The sequence below is a fragment of the Rhinoraja longicauda genome, chromosome 3 (genome assembly GCF_053455715.1).
Source record: "Rhinoraja longicauda isolate Sanriku21f chromosome 3, sRhiLon1.1, whole genome shotgun sequence".
NCBI lineage: Eukaryota > Metazoa > Chordata > Chondrichthyes > Rajiformes > Arhynchobatidae > Rhinoraja > Rhinoraja longicauda.
In genome coordinates this window covers 70,442,074-70,466,134 of record NC_135955.1, presented here as the reverse complement: position 1 = coordinate 70,466,134, position 24,061 = coordinate 70,442,074, and the positions used below count along the sequence as shown (strand labels likewise).

The 24,061-nt window shown below is 44.4% G+C and overlaps 1 protein-coding gene across 1 annotated transcript in view; it reads left to right on the top strand.

The window, feature by feature from the left end:
- wdr36 (WD repeat domain 36) overlaps nucleotides 1–24,061 on the top strand; it is a 97,718-nt gene that overhangs the window by 60,376 nt on the left and 13,281 nt on the right. Inside the window, exons 15-19 of the mRNA XM_078397027.1 lie at nucleotides 3,743–3,851; nucleotides 7,272–7,351; nucleotides 7,617–7,724; nucleotides 22,749–22,843; nucleotides 23,111–23,256. Coding sequence (XP_078253153.1) covers nucleotides 3,743–3,851; nucleotides 7,272–7,351; nucleotides 7,617–7,724; nucleotides 22,749–22,843; nucleotides 23,111–23,256 — 538 coding nt within the window. The remainder of the gene's footprint in view (nucleotides 1–3,742; nucleotides 3,852–7,271; nucleotides 7,352–7,616; nucleotides 7,725–22,748; nucleotides 22,844–23,110; nucleotides 23,257–24,061) is intronic.

Here is a 24,061-nt window from a genome sequence, read left to right as displayed (position 1 = left end):
AACTTACGATAGGGTTACGTTCCGAGAAACCCATCGGAAACCGAAAATATCGTAAGTCGAAATGCATTGAATACACGTGATCATGTGGCCGGAAGCGAGCTGCAGCTCGCTACGGGTCGCTGCCATTTGCACCATCGCAAAGTCGAAATATCATAAGTCGAAGCATCGTAAGTCTGTAGTTGTATCTCCATGGTGTCCCGGTGCTTCCATCAAGCTTGTTGTTTTTCATTGTACATGTCGCAAAGTCCATCATTAGCGTTGAGCTCAAGGTGGATTCAATCTGGTCTTGGGCCAGCGCAAACCTCTATAGACCTTCCCAGGTCTCTGGCTCCATTGAAATCGAGAGGATAATATAGTTGCCTAGGTAACAGTGAAAAGACTAACAGGTTTAATGGTTCAAAGATTTAATGGTTCTTTTTATTATCACGTTTACCAGGTACAGTGAAATTAATTTTTTGTATACAGATCAGTAAGATTATTGCTGTACATAAGGACAGTCACCAACAAAGTACCAAATGTATAGAAACAGCCCACCGAGTCCTTATGCAAATGTCACTAGGTTTGGCGCCATTTTCACAGTCCCAGCTGCAGCTGGTCATAATGGCCCGTTGCAGCAGTCGCCAGCGAACTGTCGTTCTGATCTCTCCCGGCCTTCAGCCTTCCTGCACCTGGATGGTGCCTGCCGCAGCCGACCTTGAGGGTGCAGAACTGACTCCCAGTTCTCTTACTGGCCCTTTGTTCCAACGTCCGTTGCCCACTCTCTGTGCCCTCCGATTCCCGGTCTTCAGAGCAAGCAGAAGACGTGCCTCAGACACACTCGAGGTGAGCTCCTCCGGTTCCACTGCAGGCGAGCCAGGTCTGCTGTCTATTGGGGATTGCCAGCTGCCACGAGACCATCCGGGAGCTTCTGCTGGGTGGCCGATAGCAAAGGTTTTTTGTGCTGAAGAGATCAAAGAGTGAAAACAGGAGCCAGGTGCTGAATTTGGATGATTAAATGACAAGCAGGCTCAAAGAGCTGAATGTTCCACTCTTGCTCATATTTTCTTTGTTTCTGTTTTCAAGACATTTTTATTTAATTGTTCTTAAGTGTTTGACTATTTATCATGTAGTTTCAACTTATAGTATTTCATTTCTGAATGAAGTATGAATTTACAATACTTCATTTATGAATGAAGGATGGCGGCACGATGGCGCAGCGGTAGAGTTGCTGCCTTACAGCGCTTGCAGCGCCGGAGACCCGGGTTCGATCCTGACTACGGGTGCTGTCTGTACGGAGTTGTACGTTTTCCCCGTGACTGCGAGGTTTTTCACCGAGATCTTTGGTTTCCTCCCACACTCCAAAGATATACAGGTATTTAGGTTAATTGGCATGGAGAAATGTGTAAAATTGTCCCTCGTGTGTAGGATAGTGTTAGTGTGCGGGGATCGCTGGTCGGTGCGGACTCGGTGGGCCAAAGGGCCTGTTTCCGCGCTGTATCTCTAAACTAAATGTAATAGTTTCTGTAAGTTTGAATATCAAAGACATAACAAATATTCAACTTCAGTTAAAACTTGATAGCTCGTAAATTGGACTGAATGGATGATAGTGTAGTCCTGGGCCTCCTCCTCATCAGCTGTCAAAACCTTTGTGTGAGTGCAACCAGCCACTCTACTGGGCTATTTGATGCTATGGTGGAAAACTACACAAACACCACAATTAAATAAATAACATAATCCAAAGTTAAATGGCTAGTTATCTTTCCATCCATTTCTTAATCTCTCTTTTTCAACCATTGTTGTATGTTGCTATATTCTGTACCTCATTCACTGGTTTACAGCCCTTATTTTAATATCATGTATGTTTCTTGACTCTAATTTGTTACTATAGATTCAAATAAGAGAAACTGCTCTCTGCTGACTTATCATGTCATATCATATTACACATGTCAAATTGCCCTCTAATTTACTCTGTACTTAAATGTTCTGAGTTTTTCAAATTTATTATCATGCATTCTGTATGGGTGGAGGAGGTAGCCCCGATGCCGTCATCGATGTAGCAGAGAAAGAGTTGGGGAATGGTGCAGGGTTACATTTGAAATGAGTTGTATGAAGTGTCTCAGATGTAGATAGGGCATCGTGGTCGGTTGATGAGTTGTAGCAAAGGGCCATTTTCTGTGCTGTATGACTGACTCTAAGACCTATTGCTTTGGTTTGCCAACCGATGACTAATTTTCAATCCATGCCAGTATATTACCCCCAATGCCATGTGGTTTAATTTTGTACACGTGTGTCTTGTCAAAGAATTTGGGGAAATCCAAACATACTACATACACCGATTCTCCTTTAGCTCTTCTACCAGTTACTTCTTCAAACACTGTTGGTTTGTCAAACATAATTTTCATTTCATGAATTAATGTTGACTTTGTCTAATCCTGATGACAATTCGGAGATGTTCTGTCATGATATGCTTTATTGTGGACTATTGTAATTTCCAATTTTAGGTCGACAGGTCTAAGGTTTCCAGCTACCTTCCCTCTCTAAATTATGAAGTTATTTTTGCCATTCTCCATTTGGCAGGAATTGTTACATTATATATAGAATTTTGAAAAATGACTTCTACTTTTGCTGCTTTTAGCACTATGTGATGCAGATTATTAGGGTTTGGGCATAGACATCTATCATTCTTCACTGCTGTTAATATCATGAGCATTTTTTTCTAAATTTCCTTTAATTTCTCTTTTTCTTAATTCTTCGTTCCCTTACATTTCTGAAGTGATATGTGTATTCTGTGAAGATAGAACCAGAGCATTTGTTTAATTTCCTGTCCTTTAAAAAAAAATCTCTCATTTTTGAATGTAAGGTACCTACACTTGTGACTAATCTATTTTTTCTATTGTTGTAGAAACTTTTCTCTTCCACTTTTGTATTTCTTGGAGTTTATTTTCATACTCTATTTTACCTTTCCCATTCAAAATGATGAAAACTTCTTTGCTGAATTCTGAACTATTCCCAATCCTCAGTTTTGATATTTTTAACATCTTTATATACTTGAGTCCTTGAGACTAATGCTATCCTTTTTTTGTAAGCCTTGATAATGTTTTTGGTTCAGAAGGAATATATAATTAGTGCAGTTCCTGCTTTTGTTCCTGAAATGTTCGCCATTGTTTAACCACCTCCTCCTGTCTGTTTCATAATTGTCTTTTCAAAGTACTAACCTAAAAATCATTATACATGCAATCCAAGAATTCAACCTCCACAGTATTATTTGCAAATTTGGTTTACCCAGATTGTGTAGATTTAAGTCATCCAGAAACTGCAGATGCGGGGTCCTAACCTGAAATGTTGATCATGTATGTCATCTGTCCCCCCAAGTTCCTCCAACTGTTTATGTAATACTCTTTTGCTAACTGTGATCCATGCATCTCAAATTTCTCATTTGATGTCATTATCTACCTTATCACCTCTGTTTGGAGGACTTTGGACAGCTCCAATTAGAGTTGTTTCAATTATTCATTGCATTCTATGTTTAAGATTTCATGATTTCAGGGTAGCACAAAATATCACACATTTCCTGACGTGAGAGGACGCTGGCGTTGAGTATTCGCCGCTTTTCCGTCAGGATAGTTTGTCTGTTTGTCTCTATGTTAAATGTATTTGTAAAGCGCTTTGAGCATGTGATAAGGCGCTATATAAAATAAATATATTATTATTATTATTATTATTATTATTTCACAAATTACTCTTTGTATATCCTTTTTATTAGTGGCATGTTGGCTGTTGCTATGGATGATTTCAGGATAACTGTTCTGGACAGTGAAACAAGAAAAATTGTGAGAAGATTCACTGGACATCAGAATCAAATAAATGATATGGTATGATTTTTTTGCATACAAAGTATGCTTGTAGATTTTGTAGAAATATTTTCTAGCATTGTTAACAAAGTATTCATAGCTTGAAATTATTTTGCTCCATTATAGTCATTAAATGTTACCTTGGACTTTAATTCATGTCACTTTAGAGACTGGGCAGACTAATGACAAGTATTTTTTCAGTCACAATTCATTCGTGAATTAATTCATCTGCATCAAGTGGGAATAAATGGGTCCTCTTCAGGTTGGATGACTGACCAGTGGCATGTTGCAAGAATCTGTGCCTGGGGTATGAGATGTTCACTGCAGCAGAGATATGAATGAGCAGATCGAGTGCACTTTGTTTGCTGATGATGTGTCGCCTGGTGCCAGTATGGGCTGTGAGAAGGATGTGACTGTGTTCAAGCTGAGTAAATGGACAAGGATGATGTGGAAAAATGTGAGGTCTGCAACATTCTTGGAAGAATAGAAAGTGGGAAAATGTATTTCAAATGGAGAGAGATGGACAGCTGTTGGTGTTCAGAAGAGCTTGGTAACATGGTGCAGTATTGCACAGGAACAGGGCCTTTGGCCCACAACGTCTGGACTGAACATGATGACAAGACTAACTCTTATCTGCCTGCGCCTAATCCATATCCCTTCATTCCCTGCATTTCCATGTGCTTATCCAAAAGTCTTAAATGCAACTATCATATCTGCCTCCACCACCACCACCCCCTAGTCTACCTAAAGGTTCATTCCAGGCACTGACCACCTTCTGTGTGTGTATAAAAAAACAAACTTGCACTACGCATCCCCTTTAAAATGTTCCCCTCTCACTTAAAGGTCTGCTTGCAGGTTGAGCAAGCCGGTGAAAAAGCAAACAATATTTTGGCCTTCATTGCAAGGAAATTTGAGCACAAACTATACAGAGCCTTGGTGAGACTGCAAGTGGAATATTGTGTATATTGCCCGATGAAGGGTATTCTTCAAATTGAGGGGCTGAAACAAAGGTTCACTATATTGATTTCCCCAGATGGTGGGGATCCCCTCCTAAAATTAGATTAAGTGACTGACTTTTTACGGTATTGAATCTGGATGAATGAGAGGTGATCTCATTGAAGCACACCAAATTCTTAAGGAGGTTGACAGTGTAGATTTCCATTGGCTAGGGTGACCAAGGCCAAGCGTTATATTCTCAAAATGGTGGTTGGTCATTCAGGACGGAGATAAGAAGGAAATGCCTTTACCCAAGGGGACTGTCAAGACTCATTTGGAGCGTATTCAAGACAGAAATTCATCATTGCCACGATCTTATTGAAAGGTAGAGCATAACCAAGGGTCGAATGGCATGCTTCTGTCATATTTTTTGCGATAAACTGGAGCATTTTCTGAAAAAGGCTGATATTGCTTGCAGTTCTGGTCACTCCATTACAGGAAAAATGTGGAATCTTTGGAGGGGGTGCAGAGAAGGTTTACTAGAATACTGCTTGGAGTGGAGAATTTCAACTGCAGGGAGAGGTTGGATAGACTTGCATTGTTTTCTCTGCACCGTTGGAGGTTGAGAGGAGACTTGACAGGTATATACAATTATGAGATGCGTAGATAGGGTAGACAGTCAGAACCTTTTTCCCAGGATGGAAATGTCCAACAATAGATGCCGTAGCTATAAGGTGAGAGGGGGATAGTTTAATGGAGATGTGTGGGGCAAGTCTTTTGCAGAGAGTGGGGTTGGGGCTTAGAACGCCTTGCCCAGTGGTTGTGGAAGCAGATTCAATTGTGGTGTTTAAGACGCTTTTAGATAGGCACATGGAAGTGCAGGGAATAGAGGAATATGGATTATATGCAGGCAGATTAGGTCAGTTCAGCTCGGCATCATGTTCAACGCAAACATTGTAGGCCGAAGGGTCTGTTCCTGTGCCGTACTCTTCTATGTTCTGTGTATGGTGTCCAAAATACTCATTACTAACTAATTGGAATGCTGATTAATTTTACAGAATTTGGATTCTGTAAAATGATGTTTGGATTGGATCAATCTGGCATGACCTTTGCTTCCACTGGAATACCTGCAACTGACTTTCTTTCATGCCATTTCATGAGATGAGGTGATCAACAGGTGGTGACTTGATCTAAGGCAGCTCAAACTTGAGGACCTGTCCCCAGGCAGCAATGGTAGCTGCCTTGCAGTAACCTGCTGACAGAATGCCCTTTTCATGGTCTGTAAACGTCTCTGATGATCAAAGTATGACAGTGGAATCTTGATCAGCCGGGTAAATAGGCCGATGAATGGCGAATGGAGTTTAATTCAGATAAGTGAGGTATTGCATTTTGGGAAGTAAAACCAGGGCAGCACCTTCACAGTGTGCAGTAGGACCCTGGGGAGTTTGTAGAGCAGAAGGATCGAGGAGCGCTAGTGTATATTTACCTGAAAATGGTGACACACGTAGATGGGATTGTGAAGGTAGCATTTGGCACCTGGCCTTTAGCAGTCAGAGAACTGAGTATAGGTGCTCCTCAACTTATGATGGGGTTATGTTCCGAGAAACCGAAAATATCGTAAGTCGAAATGCATTTAATACACCTGATCACGTGCCCGGAAGCAAGCTACGGGTCGCTGCCGTTTGCACCATCGCAAAGTCGACATATGGTAAGTCGAAGCATCGTAAGCCAGGGAGCACCTGTATAGGATAAAAAGACAAAGTGCTGGAGAATATGGATGGGTGATGTTTGAGGTTGTGACCCTTCTTCAGACTGATTGTGGTGAGGGAAAAGCTGGAAGAGAAGTGGAGCAGGACAAAGCCTGGCGAATGACAGGTGGATACAGCTGTTTGATAGGCAGATAGTTAGACATTGGCCAAAGATGAAGACAAAAAGTGTGAGTTAGAGCATGGAACTGGGTCTTTCAGCCCAATTTGCCCACACCAACCAACATGTCCCATCTACACTATGTATAAAATCATAAGGTGACTAGATAAGGTGGATGCACAGTCTTTTCCCCCAGTGTAGGGAGTCAAGAACTAGGTGGCATAGGTTTAAGTTGAGAGGGGAACAAAATTTAACCTGAGGGCAACTTTCTTACACAAAGGGTGTTGAATATATGCAACAAGCTGCCAGAGGAAGTAGTTGAGGCAGGCATAATAATTACTTTTTAAAAGACATTTCAAAGGTATATGATATGGATAGGAAAGGTTTAGAGGGAAATGGCCAGGTACAGACAAATGACATTAGCTTAGATGAGGGATCTTGGTTAATATGGATGAGTTGGGCCAGAGGGCCAGTTTTTGTGCTGTTTGTCTCTCTGACTGCCATTTCAAAACATTTGAAATAATTTAGCATTTTAATTCTAAATAGCTAGGTGATAATTTGCAGGAGTTTTCCAATTGAACTTAAACTAACATTAGGTTAATACATCATAATAGTATCACCTGTCCCATTTTTTTCCAGGCTTTTAGTCCAGATGGTCGGTGGTTAATTACAGCATCAATGGACTGCACAATAAGGACCTGGGATCTCCCATCAGGCTGGTACGTTGCAATAAAAGATCACATACAAATAATATTGTATGGAATTTTTGTTTGCGTATTCTATTGAACTGAAACTGTTTTGTAATTTTGTAAGCTGTTTTGTAATTTCTCATTTGGAAAAAAATATGATTTACTGTTTGAAATTTTTTTTTTAACCCTCTTTCAATGCACTTTGGGGCACAACATGAATTTAAAATGTTTTAGAATTAAATAAGTGCTATTTTGAAAGTTATCTGATTTTTAATTTTTTTTAATCTCTTCACAGCCTAATAGATTGCTTTTTGCTAGATTCGGCAGCTATCAGTATTACCATGTCTCCCACTGGAGATTTTCTTGCTACTGCTCATGTTGATAACTTGGGAATATACCTCTGGTATGTATAGTTTTTACAGAACAAATATACAGTAATAATCAGTTGCTTATGTTTCTCCATACCTACTTTCAGCAGATTGAAATGTTTCTGGTTTTCCAGTAATTGTTGGTTAAAAGGTTAAATGAGATTCTCCTTGCAATTGATATTCTCCTATGTGAAGATAATATTAGTTTTCTGTTTTGCGTAATTACTAGGTGCTGCTTAAGCAGTGCGGACGGAGATATGATACGGAAAAATATCGCATCTCCGTCGAGGTAAGAGATTAGAAAAAGATTCCCCCAACCCCCACTCCCCACATAAAACAAGCTAAAGAACACTAAAAACATACATTTAACATACTATTTAAACACAAAGTAGGAAAGGACAGATAGACTGTTGGTGAGGCAACAAGAGTGCAAACAAAGTATATGAAGCGAGGTTTACTGTTGGCTTATGAATTGAGAAACACTGTTCATAAATTGAAGGCAGCTGGATAAAGAAGCAATGCAACGAGTAGTAATGATCTAGAATTTATCAAGACTTGGGGCAAGGGATTGCATAGAGACTTGAAAGGAGAGAAACAAAAATTAGAGTTGTGAGCAAAGTCGAGAATGGCTTAGGAGATGCAAGAGACTGGAGATGCTAAAATTTGGATACGCAGGGTCTTGACCTGAAACAGCAACTAGAATAGAATAGACTTGGTTCCCTTGACAGCTCGCTTGGGCTTGATGTACCTCCTTCATTGCAGTAACGTTTTTATGATTCTAAATCTTAGTTTTAATGAGCAAGGAAAGCAGATGGGATGTGGAGAAGTTCAGCGAAGAAGACATCCTGAATGCATTACCACTAATTGGAGACCAGCAAGATCTCAAAGATTGTAGGGCTGAAGAAGATCAGATATTGAGAAGGGTGAGGTTTTGGAGGGATTTGAAAATAAGGATGTCTTTTTAAAAAACTGTTGTTGCAAGTCATCATGGACAGTGCTAAAGGTTGAGCTGGACTGGATGTTTTTAGGATATTGATGGTGGGATTTCCAGCTCAACCATGTTTATTGATGGTGGAAATTGAAAGTTTGATTAGATTATTGGAATTATCTTTCATTACAAAGGCAAGAATGGGGGTTTCAACTGCACTTGAGCTGAAGCACTGGGGTGAGGTAGCATGGTTTTAGAATTGGGGTTTATGAGGGAAGTGAAAGTAGGTTGAGATAGATAACAGTGGTCCAAGGTTTATTTCTAGATTAAATATAAAACAGAGATTGTGAAAGGATTAAATAAAAGCAGAATGCTAGAAATACTTAACAAGTTGGGTGGCATTTGTGGTTAAAATAAAAAAATAAAAAAATAAAATTTCAGGTCAAAGACCCGTTGTCAGAACTGGGGAAGAGAGACATTGTAGTAAACCAAGTGTTGTGAATCAAACGGGTTTTCTTAATGAAACAGTGGTTGAACACAAGCGTGCTTAGTTAGGAGAACAGTTAGGTGCTTGTTGCTGTTGAGAGGAGCACCACACATATGTCCACTCGTGGGTTCGAGCTGAGCTTCTCATCTCCAACTGTCAACTGTCATCCCCAACTGTCTACTCCATCATCAACTGTCATCTCCCTGTCACGTGAACGTTCCAGTTCTGATGACGAAGATTCGATCAGTAAGTGGCTTGACCCCCAGGTGGCACCACATGACCCCTCCCCCCCCCCCAGAACCGGAGGAATGAAAACGAGCAGGGGCCCGAGTAAGGGTCCAGACCACGTGTACGCATGGTCCGTGCTCGGAGGCACCACCAACAGAGGCGAGGGTGGGTGCGGATGGCCGACCCCTACGATGGGACTGTGCTTCCCACACCGGCTGATCAATGTCGACACGAGCAGGCTTAAGGCGGGACACCGAAACAATCTCCCGTCTGCCCCCCATGTCCAGCACAAAAGTCGTCGTACCGTGTTGCAGCACCCGGAAAGGACCTTCGTAAGACCGTTGTAGCGGGGTCCGATGAGAGTCCCTGCGAAGGAAAACGTACTGACAGTCCTTGAGGTAAGGTGGGACGTGTGAAGTAGTAAGTCCATGACGAGACTTCGGTACAGGGGCCAGCTGGCCCACCTGCTCGCGGAGACGCACCAGCAAACCTGCCCACGTGCTGCTGAGATGAAGTTCCCTGGGACCGTAAGTGGGGCACCATACACCAACAGCGGATGAAATAGCTAAATCATCTTTCGGGGTGGTACGGATCCCCAACAAAACCCAAGGCAACTCATCTAACCAGTCTGGGCCTGTGAGCCGCACCTTCATGGAGGACTTCAGGTGCCAATGGAAACGTTCCACCAATCCATTGGATTCTGAATGGTAAGCACGTGGTGTGATGCAGCTGCATGCCCAGCAGCTGGGCCTTGGTGGACCACAACGCAGAGGTGAACTGTGTGCCATGGTCTGACGAGATGTCCACCGGCACACCAAAACGGGCAATCCAGTGAGCAGCGAGGGCACGAGCACATGTTGCGGCAGCGGTATCGGTGAGCGGGACAGCCTCTGACCATCGCGTGAACCGGTCTACAATGGTGAGAAGGTTGGTGACACCCCTGGATGGTGGTAGCGGGCCCACGAGATCAACGTGGATATGGACAAAGCGACGGCGTGGCAAAGCGAAATCCTGCAGGGGCGCCTTGATGTGACGCTAAACCTTGGCCCAGTTGACAACCTGCTTCCGCAACCCGTGCCACAAACTTTGCCTCTACCAGCGCCGTCGTTGCCCGGATGGAAGGGTGGGCCAAACCATGGACGGAATCGAAGATCCGGCGACACCAATCTGCTGGGACGATGGGCTGAGAGGCTGGCCGGTAGAGACGTCACAAAGGACTGTGGTGCCAGCGGGTCCCAGCAGTACATCCTCCTAGGACAGGCCGGAAATGGCCGTGCGGTAGGCATGCATCTCATCGTCCTGCTGCACAGCTGCTAGGGTCGAATAGTCGATGCCCTGGGCTAAAGTGAGGACGGCATTGATGGTAGTGCGGGACAACGCGTCGGCGACCTGGTTGCTTTTAACTGCAAAGTGCTGGACACAGGTCGTGTACTTGGAGATGTAAGTCAAGTGACGCTGCTGCCGTGCAGACCAGGGAATGGAGACCTTCGCAAAAGCAAATGTGAGGGGCTTGTGGTTGGTAAAGGCCGTGAAAGGTCTGCCCTCAAGGAAATAACGGAAGTGGCGAACGGCCAGGTAGAGTGCCAGGAGCTTACGGTCGAAAGCGCTGTATTTCTGTTCCGGAGGGCCTAGGTGACGGCTGAAAAAAGCGAGTGGTTGCCAACGGTCATCGATCAGCTGTTCGAGTGTTAGCAGTGTCAGATGCGTCCACAGTCAGGGGACTAGCATCATTGCCTGTGCTAGCGCCTCCTTGGTGCCGTTGAAAGTGGCTGTGGCCTCAGCATCCCACTCTAGATCCCGCTGCTTGCTGTTCAGGGACTTGAACAGCGGCCGCATAATCCTGGCAGCCGCTGGCACGGACCGATAGTAGAAGTTTATCATACCAACGAACTCCTGAAGACCTTTCACCTTGGAAGGCCGAGGAAACTGCCAAATGGCCTCCACCTTGGCCGGGAGAGGGACTGCACCATGTTGGGTGACGTGATGGCCAAGGAAATTAATTGAATTAAGGCCAAACTGGCACTTAGCCAGATTAATGGCCAGGCCGTGTTCGCTGAGCTGCTGGTAAAGGAGCCGGAGATGCGCAGTGTTCTTGACGACAGCGACTGGCAACGAGAATGTCATCTAGGTAAATGAACAGAAAGTCCAACCCACGGCCTAACATGTCCATAAGGCGTTGGAAAGCCTGAACAGCGTTCTTGAGGCCGAAAGGCATCCTGAGGAACTCAAACAGGCCAAAAGCTGTGATGATTGCAGTCTTGGGCATGTCATCCGAGTGCACAGGAATATGATGGTAACCGCGGACAAGGTCAGTTTTTGAAAATAATTTTGTGCCTTCCAATTGGGCCGTGAAATCTTGAATGTGGGGAACAGGATACCGATCGGCTGTTGTGGCGTTATTAAGATGGTGGTAGTCCCCACAAGGCCTCCAGCCCCCGGACGCTTTAGGGACCATGTGAAGGGGAGAAGCCCACAGACTGTCGGACCGACGCACAATGTCCATGTCTTCCATTTGTTGGAACTCATCCTTGGCAAGCTGCAGTTTATCGGGGGGAAGCCTGCTTGCCCGTGCGTGGAGCGATGGCCCGGTGGTGGGGATATGGTGCAGCATGCTGTGTTTGGGGTGGGCGAATTGGAACTGAGGAGTCAGGATGTCGGGGAAATCTACTAGTGTCTGAGCATACACGTTTTTAGCGGAAAATACCGGGTCGAGGTGTGGGGTAGTGGGAACAGCGGGGCGCAAAGCGATGGGTTGGAAAGTCTCAGAGTGGACGAGGCGTTGTTCCTTCATATAGACCAGTTTAGAATGTGCCCGGAGGAAATCGGCGCCCAACAACGGTTGGGAGAAGTCCACGAAAATGAAAGGCCAAGTGAAGTGGCAGGAGCAACAATAAGGGGATCTGTGCAGACACCGTACGTCCGGATGGGGCTGCCGTTAACGGCAGTCAGGGGAGGCTCTCGCCTACCGGAATGGGTGTCGACTCCCGATGGGGGCAATATGCTGACCTCCACTCCCGTGTCGACGAGGAAACGATGCCCAGAGTGGCGATTCCAGATGTAGAGGCGATGTTTCTGGCTGACCGCGACAGCCACTATTGACGGCTGGCCGCAGCTTTTCCCGGATGCGTGCAGAGAGAACGGCATCAACGGGCATTGGAACCCCAGTGTTGGAGGTAGTAGCACCATGTACCTCTGCCCGTGTAGCCCGAGACCGGCTTTGACGCTGTGCTGGCAGCGGGGGCTGGAAATGACTGCCGCGAAGCTGCCGACACCCGACCGATGGAAACAACATCCTGCTGTTTGGCCAGCCACAGCTCGTCCGCTCATTCAGCCAGCTCCTGGGGGTCGGCGAAATCGCTACCGGCGAGGAGCAGGCGGATGTCATCAGGAGTGCTTTGAGGCCCTTGTACTTGCCTTCATCGAGCGGTTGGCAAAGGTAATGTATGAGGCGCCCGGCGGTGTCTTGGTCCAGTGCGCCGACCACGTAGAAATACTTGGTCGCATTGGCGGTAATGCGCCGAATATTGAACTGTGCCTCGGTCTGTTGGAACCACACGTGTGGCTGTGCAGTCCAGAAAACGGGCAGTTTGAGAGCGACTATGTTCTGCTGGGCCGAGTTATCGACTGCGTTCATTGTCGAAATCTAAAAGAAGCCGTTTTAGATGGTCGAGGGTCACCAATGTAGTAAACCAAGCGTTGTGAACAAACGGGTTTTATTAACAAAACAGTGGTTAAACACACGCGTGCTTAGTTAGGAGAACAATTAGGTGCTTGTTGCTGTTAAGAGGAGCACCACACGTCTGTCCACTCGTGGGTTCGAGCTGAGCTCATCTCCAACTGTCAACGTCGAACAATCCCTGTTCCGGACGTACACTGGCCCCATCCCCGAACTCTATCTGCGCTACATCGACGACTGCATTGGTGCTACCTCTTGTACCCATGCAAAACTCACTGACTTCATACACTTTACTTCCAATTTCCATCCTGCCCTTAAATATACTTGGACTATCTCTGACATCTCCCTCCCGTTTTTGGACCTCACCATCTCCATCACAGGAGACAGACTAGTGACTGACATCTACTATAAACCCACTGACTCGCACAGCTATCTGGACTACACTTCTTCCCACCCTGACTCCTGCAAAAAGTCTATCCCCTACTCCCAATTCCTCCGTCTATGCCGCATCTGCGCCCGGGATGAGGTGTTTCACACTAGGGCATCAGAGATGTCTTCATTCTTCAGGAAACGGGGCTTCCCCTCTTCCATTATAGATGAGGCTCTCACTAGGGTCTCTTCTACATCCCGCAGCTCCGCTCTTGCTCCCCCTCCCCCCATTCGTAACAAGGACAGAATCCCCCTCGTTCTCACCTTCCACCCCACCAGCCAGCGTACCCAACAAATCATCCGCCAACATTTCCGTCACCTACAACGGGACCCCACCACTGGCCACGCCTTCCCATCCCTTTCTGCGTTCCGCAGAGACCGCTTCCTCCGTAACTCCCTGGTCCACTCGTCCCTTCCTACCCAAACCACCCCATCCCCGGGCACTTTCCCCTGCAACCGCAGGAGATGCAACACCTGTCCCTTTACCTCCCCCTTCAACTCCATCCAAGGACCCGAACAGTCTTTCCAGGTGAGACAGAGGTTCACCTGCACCTCCTCCAACCTCATCTATTGCATCCGCTGCTCTAGATGTCAACTTCTTTACATCGGCGAAACCAAACGCAGGCTTGGCGATCGTTTCGCTCAACACCTTCGCTCAGTCTGCCTTAACCAACCTGATCTCCCGGTGGCTGAGCAGTAAATCACGATGCTGAGGTGAAAGGACCAGTTTAGCCTGTGCTAATTGCCAGCAAAGTAGATAAAATTAATAGACAATAGGTGCAGGAGTAGGCCATTCGGCCCTTTGAGCCAGCACCACCATTCAATGTGATCATGGCTGATCATTCTCAATCAATACCCCGTTCCTGCCTTCTCCCCATACTCCCTGACTCCGCTATCCTTAAGAGCTCTATCTAGCTCTCTTTTGAATGCATTCAGAGAATTGGCCTCCACTGCCTTCTGAGGCAGCGAATTCCACAGATTTACAACTCTCTGACTGAAAAGGTTTTTCCTCAATTCCAGTGTATACAAGCCTAAACGCTCCAGTCTTTCAAGATATGACAGTCCCGCCATTCCGGGAATTAACCTAGTAAACCTACGCTGCACGCCCTCAATAGCAAGAATATCCTTCCTCAAATTTGGAGACCAAAACTGCACACAGTACTCCAGGTGCGGTCTCACTAAGGCCCTATACAACTGCAGAAGGACCTCTTTGCTCCTATACTCAACTTCTCTTGTTATGAAGGCCAACATTCCTTTGGCCAAATATTTCAAATGTCATTAGAAACGGGGATGGTGCCGGAAGATTGGCGCATTGCGCATGTTGTGCCTTTGTTTAAAAAAGGTTCTAAAAGTAAACCTAGCAATTATAGACCTGTTAGTTTGACGTCTGTGGTGGGAAAATTAATGGAAAAGATACTTAGGGACAATATATATAATTATATGGATAAACAAGGCCTGATTAGAAACAGTCAACATGGATTTGTGCCTGGAAGGTCATGTTTGACTAATCTTCTTGAATTTTTTGAAGAGGTTACCAGGGAAATTGATAAGGGCAAGGCTGTGGATGTTGTCTATATGGACTTCAGTAAGGCATTTGACAAGGTTCCACATGGAAGGTTGATTAAGAAGGTTAAATCGTTGGGTATTAATAGTGAGGTTGCAAGATGGATTCAACAATGGCTGAATGGGAGATACCAGAGGGTAATGGTTGACAACTGTATGTCAGGTTGGAGGCCAGTGTCTAATGGAGTACCCCAGGGATCTGTGTTGGGTCCACTGTTGTTTGTCATTTACATTAATGATCTGGATGATGGTGTGGCAAATTGGATTAGTAAATATGCAGATGATACTAAGATAGGTGGTGTAGTTAATAATGAAGTAGATTTTCAAAGTCTACAGAGAGACTTGGGCCTTTTGGAAGGGTGGGCTGAAAGATGGCAGATGGAGTTTAATGCTGATAAGTGTGAGGTGCTGCATTTTGGTAGGACAAATCAAAATAGGACGTACTGGGTAAATGGTAGGGAATTGAGGAATGCAGTGGAACAGAGGGATCTGGGAATAACTGTGCATTGTTCCCTGAAGGTGGAATCTCATGTGGATAGGGTGGTGAAGAAGGCGTTTGGTATGCTTACCTTTATAAATCAAAGCATCGAATATAGAAGTTGGGATGTAATGTTAAAATTGTACAGGGCATTGGTGAGGCCGAATCTGGAGTATGGTGTGCAGTTCTGGTCGCCAAATTATAGGAAGGATGTCGACAAAATGGAGAGGGTACAGAGGAGATTTACTAGAATGTTGCCTGGGTTTCAGCACTTAAGCTACAGAGAGAGGTTGAACAGGTTGGGTCTATTCTTTGGAGCGTAGAAGGTTGAGGGGGGACTTGATAGAGGTTTTTAAAATTTTAAGAGGGACGGACAGAGTTGACGTGGGTAGGCTTTTCCCCTTGAGAGTGGGGAAGATTCCAACAAGAGGACATAACTTCAGAATTGAGGGACAAAAGTTTAGGGGTAACATGAGGGGTAACTTCTTTACTCTGAGGATGGTGGCTGTATGGAATGAGCTTCCGGTGGAAGTGGTGGAGGCAGGCTCGATTTTATTATTTAAGAGTAGATTGGATAGGTATATGGATGAGAGGGGATTAGAGGGTGATGGTCTGAGAGCAGGTAGATGAGACTAGGTCAGAGGAAGTGGTCGGCGTGGACTGGTAGGGCCGAACGGGCCTGTTTCCGTGCTGTAATTGTTATATGGTTATATGGTTATTCCATTGGCTTTCTTCACTGCCTGCTGTACCTGCATGCTTCCTTTCAGTGACTGATGCACTAGGACACCCAGATCTCGTTGTACGTCCCCTTTTCCTAACTTGACACCATTCAGATAATAATCTACCTTATTCTTACCACCAAAGTGGATAACCTCACACTTATCCACATTAAACTGCATCTGCCATGCATCCGCCCACTTACACAACCTGTCCAAGTCACCCTGCAACCTCATAGCATCTTCCTCACAGCTCACACTACCACCCAGCTTTGTATCATCTGCAAATTTGCTAATGGTACTTTTAATCCCTTCATCCAAGTCATAATGACTAGGAATTGAAATTTGTGGCCCGGGTTACTCTGTATTTAGGAAAGTGATTTTTTTTTAAATGTGCCGATTAGATGTCGGGCAAGCAGTGAGTAAATTTGTGATGGTAGAGGATCTAGTAAGATGATGGTGCAACCCATCTTGTGTTGTGGTACACTGATTCTAATATGCTTTCGGATGCTACTGAGATGAATTATATCGATATGACGTGAGGGGTACTGAGATCAGAAATTCAGAATGAATGCGGCAGGAATATACCATTGCAGAAGATTGCGTGTGACTAGGTAGATGGAAATGAAGCCAGTTGATTGCAGACAGATTGAGGATAGTATAAGTAAATTACCACATTTCTAGTCATGATGTTGTTTGTGATTTAAAGTGCTTTTCTAGGGTCTGGACTTCCCTAAAGTTTTCTCACACAATTATTCATGATGCAATTGCAACAATAGATTGTAGTTATATAGCAGCCTGACACAGGAGGAGAAGCTTCATGGGAGCGTTATTAAACAAAATTTGACAACTTTTTGTAAAGCAACATGGTGATAGCTAACCACAGACCTGGTGAAAAATATTTTTTAAGAGGAAAATAGAGGTTGAGAGGTGAGTAAAATTTAGAACCTTGGAAGCTGAAGGTAATCAATAAACTAGTTTCTTGAAGTGAAAGATAAATTTGTTCACACTAATATTTTTTCAGGAACACAACATAGAGCCACTGCTGTAGTTTCAGAGTTTACTCAAGCTAAATTCTCAGAATATTGGTCTTGATATTGGTCTTGATCTTGATATTAGTCTTGATATTTCCGTTCCTGGAAACCAGCTCCTCTAATGTAATAAGTCTAGTTGTGTGAAATACCCACTCACAAGTCCTCTATATCTCTTAGCAATATGTGAAAAAGTTTCTGTTACAAGGCAGAAACTGTAAGCTGGACATCAGTTGCAAAAGAGGCCATCTTTGAACAGACTAACTAGATCAGCGTTTCTCAACCGGGGTCCCGGAACCCTAGGGTTCCGCGAGAAATCCCCCCACCCTGGAAGTCTCCCGGAAAATGTAGCACCTAGGCACCCAATCTCGACCTCATCGGGACTTCCATGGCCGATCGGTGGGTTGAATTTGCAACCTGCGGCCGGGGCTCTGGAATTCCAGCCCAGCTGGAGCCAGCACATGTATCCCCAGAGCCGACTTCCATGGCCGGCTTTGCAGGCCGGTATTTCACTATGGGGCCGGTAGCCCCATCAACCTAGGTGGACCGTTCAGGTCCTTTGGTCAGGTAAAATGGATAAACCATTTTCTGATTTTCTGGAACCAAGAGTGCCAGAAAATCAGCGTTGGAACTGTAATGAGTAATTATTAAATTTTAGTGCAAGATTATATAACTATATTAATTAATTAAGACGTGGTTAAAATATAAAACACAGCTGAAAAGCCAATTGCCACCTTTTTGGGCTGATTATCAATTTATGTGCAAATTTACTTCAATAAGTACTTCAATATGTACTTCAATAAGCAAGATGACATTATACTCTAAATTTTTGCAATTAGTGGTCATATGTGGGTTTGTTTTCCCCAGGACTAGAACCAATGTGGGGCAGAAATGCACATCCTTGCTAATCATATGTAAATGCATTTTTGAGTCATTTTTGTGTTTAATTTCATATTCGTAATTTTATTATACACATACGGCATATTCCTGGAAAATTCTTGGGTATTATAATAAAGTCTTCAACCTGTTATGTCATTTAAAAGTATAATAATCATAGGGAATATATTTAGCGACGTCTATACGGCGCCAGTGTGAAACGGCCTTTAGTGGTCAGTGGACAGGAGCTGTACGTGACGAATTTTTATGTAGGGGTTACCTGAGACATGAAAATTATTTCAAGGGTTCCGCAAGGGTAAAAATGTTGAGAAACAATTAACTAGATTGGTGTTGCTATTCTTATGTAAAGGTCATAAAGTCCTGCCGCCGCAGCACTACGATCTCGGGGCTGATGGGTGGCTGCACCGGTGTGGTGGGGGGAGTAATGTCGGGCCTGAGGGGAGCGGGAGTGGGTCGAGGCGCACTCCAGGCTGAGTCGGTACGAGCGGTCGCCAAAGCGGTGTGGGGTCGGTCGATCTGACTCTCCTGTAAAACAGTAAATAACAGCGGTGCTGGCACAAAGGGCCAAATGGCCTCCTCCTGCACCTATTTTCTATGTCATCAATTTGATTAATCTCAAATATGAATTATGTCCCTACAAAATGTTTTACCTCAGAGTACAATTATTGCGCACAGATGCCATTTCCTAAAAGAGGTTAAATCGGTGGACTCCATTATATCAATATGATATGTAAGTGCCTTAAAATGGCCTGAATGCCTGTATTTTAAAGAAGTACTTTTGCATATTTTCCAGTGTTTGTATCCAGGATACAATGAACCACCATCGTAATCTGAGTTTCATGTGTGAAGTGTCAATCTCTGAAACCAGATTCAATTATTATCAAAGATAGACACAAAAAGCTGGAGTAACTCAGCGGGACATGCAGCTTCTCTGGAGAGAGGAATGGGTGATGTTTCGGGTTGAGACCCTTCTTCAGACTGGTTAGGGATAAGGGAAATTAAAGATATTAACGGTGATGTGGAGAGATAAAGAACAATGAATGAAAGATATGCAAAAAAGTAATGATAATAAAGGAAACAGGCCATTGTAAGCTGTTTGTAGGGTGAAAATGAGAAGCTGATGTGAGAGAAATCAATATTCATACCACTGGGCTGTAAGCTGCCCAAGCGAAATATGAGATGCTGTTCCGCCAATTTGCTTTTAGCCTTACTCTGACAATGGAGGAGACTGAGGACAAAAAGGTCTGTGTAGGAATGGGAAGGAGAATTAAAGTGTCCAGCAAACGGGAGATCAGGTTGGTTCATGCAGGCTGAGCGAAAGTGTTCCGCGAAACGATCGCCCAGTCTGCGTTTGGTCTTACCGATGTATAAGAGTCCACATCTTGAACAACGGATACTGTCGATAAGGTTGGAGGAGGTGCAAGTGAACCTCTGCCTAACCTGACAGGACCGTTGAGGTCCCTGGACAGAGTCGAGGGAGGAGGTATAGCGACGGGTGTTGTTGCATCTTCTGCGGTTGCAGGGGAAGGTACCTGGGGAGGGGGTGATTTGGGTGGAAAGGGATGAGTTAACCAGGGAGTTGCAGAGGGAACGATCTCTGAGGAGGGCAGAAAGAGGTGGAGGTGGGAACATTTGGTTAGTGGTGGGATCCCGTTGGAGATGGCGGAAATTTTGGAGATACCAGTCAGTTTATCAGTTGTCTCAGTGCAAACCTTTATTTGTGTCTAGACTCGGGAATGGGCATATCCGGTCTCTCTGCTGGGTCACTTTAAAAGAACAACTCTTGTATGGTGCAAAGATGGTGGGTCATTAACCTGAAACATGAACTCTGTTTCATCACAGATGCTACCTGACCTGCTATGTATTCCAAGCACTTTATAATTTCTTTGGATGCTGTCTCAGACATAACATGTCTCCTGTATGACCAAATGTCGGTGTCTTTATTTGGTTTCTTTTTGGGAAAACCTCTATCTGGCCCAGAGGTCAGGTTATTCAACACTGTTTTTAAAAGTGTGCTGATGAAAGCTCAGGATATGTACGTTCCCGTTAGTGAATGGCAAAGCAGGCAAACGTAAGGAAGCTTGGTTGACAAGGGAAATTGAGGCATTGGTCAAAAACAAGAAGGATGCATGGGACAGGTATGGGCAGCTGGGATCAAGTGCATCCCTGGAAGAGGTTCGGGAGCTAAGGTGTAAACTGAAAAAGGAGATAAGAAGGGCAAAAAGGGGCCAGGAGATAGCTCTGTTGGGTAGCATTAAGGACAATTCCAAAAGATTTTATAAATACATAAGGGGGAAAAGGGTAACTAGAGAGAGAGCGGGACCTCTCAGGAATCAAAGCGGTCACCTCTGTGTGGAGTCCAAGGAGATGGGCAAGGTCCTCAATGAGTATTTCTCCTCTGTATTTACCAAGGTGAAAGACAGTAGGACGGAGGAACTTGGGGCAGTCAATGGAAGTGTCTTGAGAGCAGTCATTGTTACTGTCGAAGAAGCACAAAAAGTACTGTCGTGTATGAAGGTAGACAAATCTCCAGGGCCTGATTAGATATATCCGAGGACAATGCGGGAAACGAGAGGAAATTGCGGGGGCCCTGGTTGAAATGTACGAGTCGTCCTTAAATACAGGAGAAGACTGGAGGTGACAAATGTTGTGCCACTTTTCAAGAAAGGCTGCGGGGAAAATGTTGGGAACTATAGGCCGGTGAGCTTAACATCTGGAGTTGGAAAGTTACTCGAGAGTATTCTGAAGGATAGGTTATACAGGCATTGGGATGGGTAAGAGCTGATTAGGGATTGTCAGCATGGTTTTGTACATGGTAGGTCGTGTCTCACAAATCTGATTGATTTTTTTGAAGACGTAACCAAAATGTTCGATGAGGGCAGAGCTGTAGATGTGTACGTGGATTTCAGTAAGGCATTCTACAAGGTTCCACATTGTAGGCTGCTCTGGAAGGTTAGATCGCATGGGATCCAAGGAGAGATAGCCGAATGGATAGCAAATTGGCTCTATGGACAGAAGCAGAGGGTGATGGTGGAAGGTTGCTTCTTGGACTGGAGGCCTGTGACGAGTGGTGTGCTTTGGGGTTCGGTGCTGGGCCCATTACTGTTTGTCATCTACATCAATGATTTGGATGAGAACATACAGGGCAAGATTAGCAAGTTTGCTGATGATACAAAAATGAGCAGATAGTGAAGATGGTTGTGAATGATTGCAGCAGGATCTGGATCGATTGGCCAGGTGGGCGGAAGAATGGTTGATGGAATTTTTATACAGAGAAGTGTGAGGTGTTGCATTTTGGGACGTCGAACAAGGGCAGGACCTACACAGTAAATGGTAAGCCTCTGGATAGTGTTGTAGAGCAGCGGAATCAAGGAGTACAGGTGCATGGTTCCTTGAAGGTCGAGTCGCAGATAGATAAGGTGGTCAAAAAGGCTTTTGGCACTTTGTCCTTCATCAGTCAGATTGAGTATAGAAGTTGGAAGGTCATGTTGTAGTTGTATAAGATGTTGGTGAGACCGCATTTAGAGTATTGCATTCAATTCTGGGCACCATGTTATAGGAAAGATATTGTCAAGCTTGAAAGGGTTCAGAAATGATTTACAAGAATGTTGCCAGGACTAGAGAGAGTGTGAGCAATAGGGAGAGGTTGAGTAGGCTGGGTCTCTATTCCATGGAGTGCAGGAGGATGTGGAGAGATCTTATAGAGGTGTACAAAATCATGAGAGGAATAAATTGGGTAGACAGTCTTTTGCCCAGAGTAGGGGAATCGAGGACCAGAGGACATAGGTTCAAGGTGAAGGGAAAAAGATTTAATAGGAATCCGAGGGGTAACTTTTTCACACAAAGGGTGGTGGATGTATGGAACAAGCTGTCAGAAGAGGTCGTTGAGGCTGGGACTATCCCATCATTTAAGAAACAATTAGACAGGTACATGGATAGGACAGGTTTGGTGGGATATGGACCAAGTGCAGACAAGTAGCTGGGACATGGTTGGCCGGTGTGGGTAAGTTGGGCTGAAGGGCCTGTTTCCACACTATCACTTTATGACTCTGGATTGTTGCTCAAATGTTTGTCTTTTCTCATTCAGCTGAGACTGAAACTGGTTGAGACTGGAAAAAGATTCTTGATTAAAGTGACAAGGAAAAGTAATTATTTCTCATATTTTACCTTAAGATATTTATATACACTTTTCGGTGAGTTTGAGGTTATATTTAAATATAATATAAACATCATGGTGTGTATAGATGGATGTAAAGGTTTCCACTGAAGTACTCATAAACAAGCAAGGACATTTCATCAAAGTCTTGGCCAGTGTTTATACTTCAGTCAACGCCTCCAAAGATTTTGAAAATGATTGGTTGTCTTTTGATATTGATAAAAGTTTGTTGACAAGCATGAAAATCAGTTGCTCTGTTAAAGCATAATTACATTTCCTGTGAAGTATTTTGGGAATCTCTAAAGCACTGTGTTTTTCACACGTGGGAAGATATTCTAATAATCCTAAATTAATGGGCAGTTAATATCCTTTCAAAGGATAAATACACATGTTAAGGGGAGTTGGCTATGAAATGCAGCTCTGATGATTGTGATATACAGTGAATGTCTGTTTCTCCTTCTTTTTCTTAGGTCTAACAAAACGCTATATAATATTATTGCCCTTCGTCCACTTCCTGCTGATTATCAACCTGTTGTTACTGTGCTTCCTGGAGCGTGTCAACAAGGTTTTTATTTAAATGTTTTTTTCTAGAAATTGCATTTAAATTCCAGTTTTGTTTAATATGTACATGCTGCTACTTCAAATGACTAAAACAACATTTTCAAGAATTTCTAATATTAATTATTTTGCTTTTTTAGATTTTATTTAAGGAGAACATGTAATGGATATGCCAGTTTAATTTTTTCATGGCCTAAATACTTCCTGTTATGTTTATAACAAGTCATTGGCATTTAACATTTTATCAATAACATAATAAACACTTTTGGTTTAGACTTGAAGACATCGGACATTGAAACAGAAGTGGAAGGTCAGATGATAGAATATGAATCATCTGAACAGCTCGGAGAGCAGTTAGTGACACTCTCCTTGCTTCCGGAATCACGTTGGAAAAATCTTCTCAATCTTGATGTTATTAAGGTAGCAAATAATTTGCTTTCGTGATCAAAACATTTTTGAAGTAATATTTTAAAATATATTTATAGTGACACAGGGAACTGCAGATGCTGGAATCTTGAGCAAAACAAAGTGCTGGAGGAACTCTGGGTCAGGTAGCACCTGTGGAGGGAATGGATTGACACCGTTTCGGGTTAGGACACTTCTTCAGACTATTGGGGTGGAGGGAAGAAAGTTGGAAAAAGAGAGGTAATGGAGTTACAAGGCCTGGCAAGCATTGTGGATTTGAGAGCAGGTTGACTGGCAGATGAGTGAAGGAGACTAGAAGTGAAAAGGATACAGAGTGGGTGTCAGATAAGGAGAAAAGTGGAGGAGTGAAATGTTAAGCTGGAGGGAGGGATATCAGACCTCCCAACCCTTCTGAATTTGGCGGAAAGTTTCCGCTTTCTTTAATTTCCGCCATTCCGATTTCACCTCACATTTTTCCGCAAAAAAACATGCCTCGCCGATCAGCCTGCCTCTTGGCCCGCCCCGCCGCTCGCCTCACGCCGCTGGCCTCGCCCGGCCTCACCTTGCCGCTGACCTCGCCAAGGTGGGGGAGTGGAGGTGGGGGGAAGAGATGGGGTGGGGAGGGTGGGAGTGGAGGGGAAAGGGGACAGTCGGGAGTGGGGGAGTGGGGGTGTGGGTGGGGGGGGAGGGTGGTGGGGAGGGTAGTGGGTGGGGGGGGACATGGACTGTTGTGATTTGCTGTTGAAGACCACTGGAGCAAGTATATCTTCAATGAAATTAGGTATGTGCAGTTTTAAATGAAACTCTTTCTTCATAACTT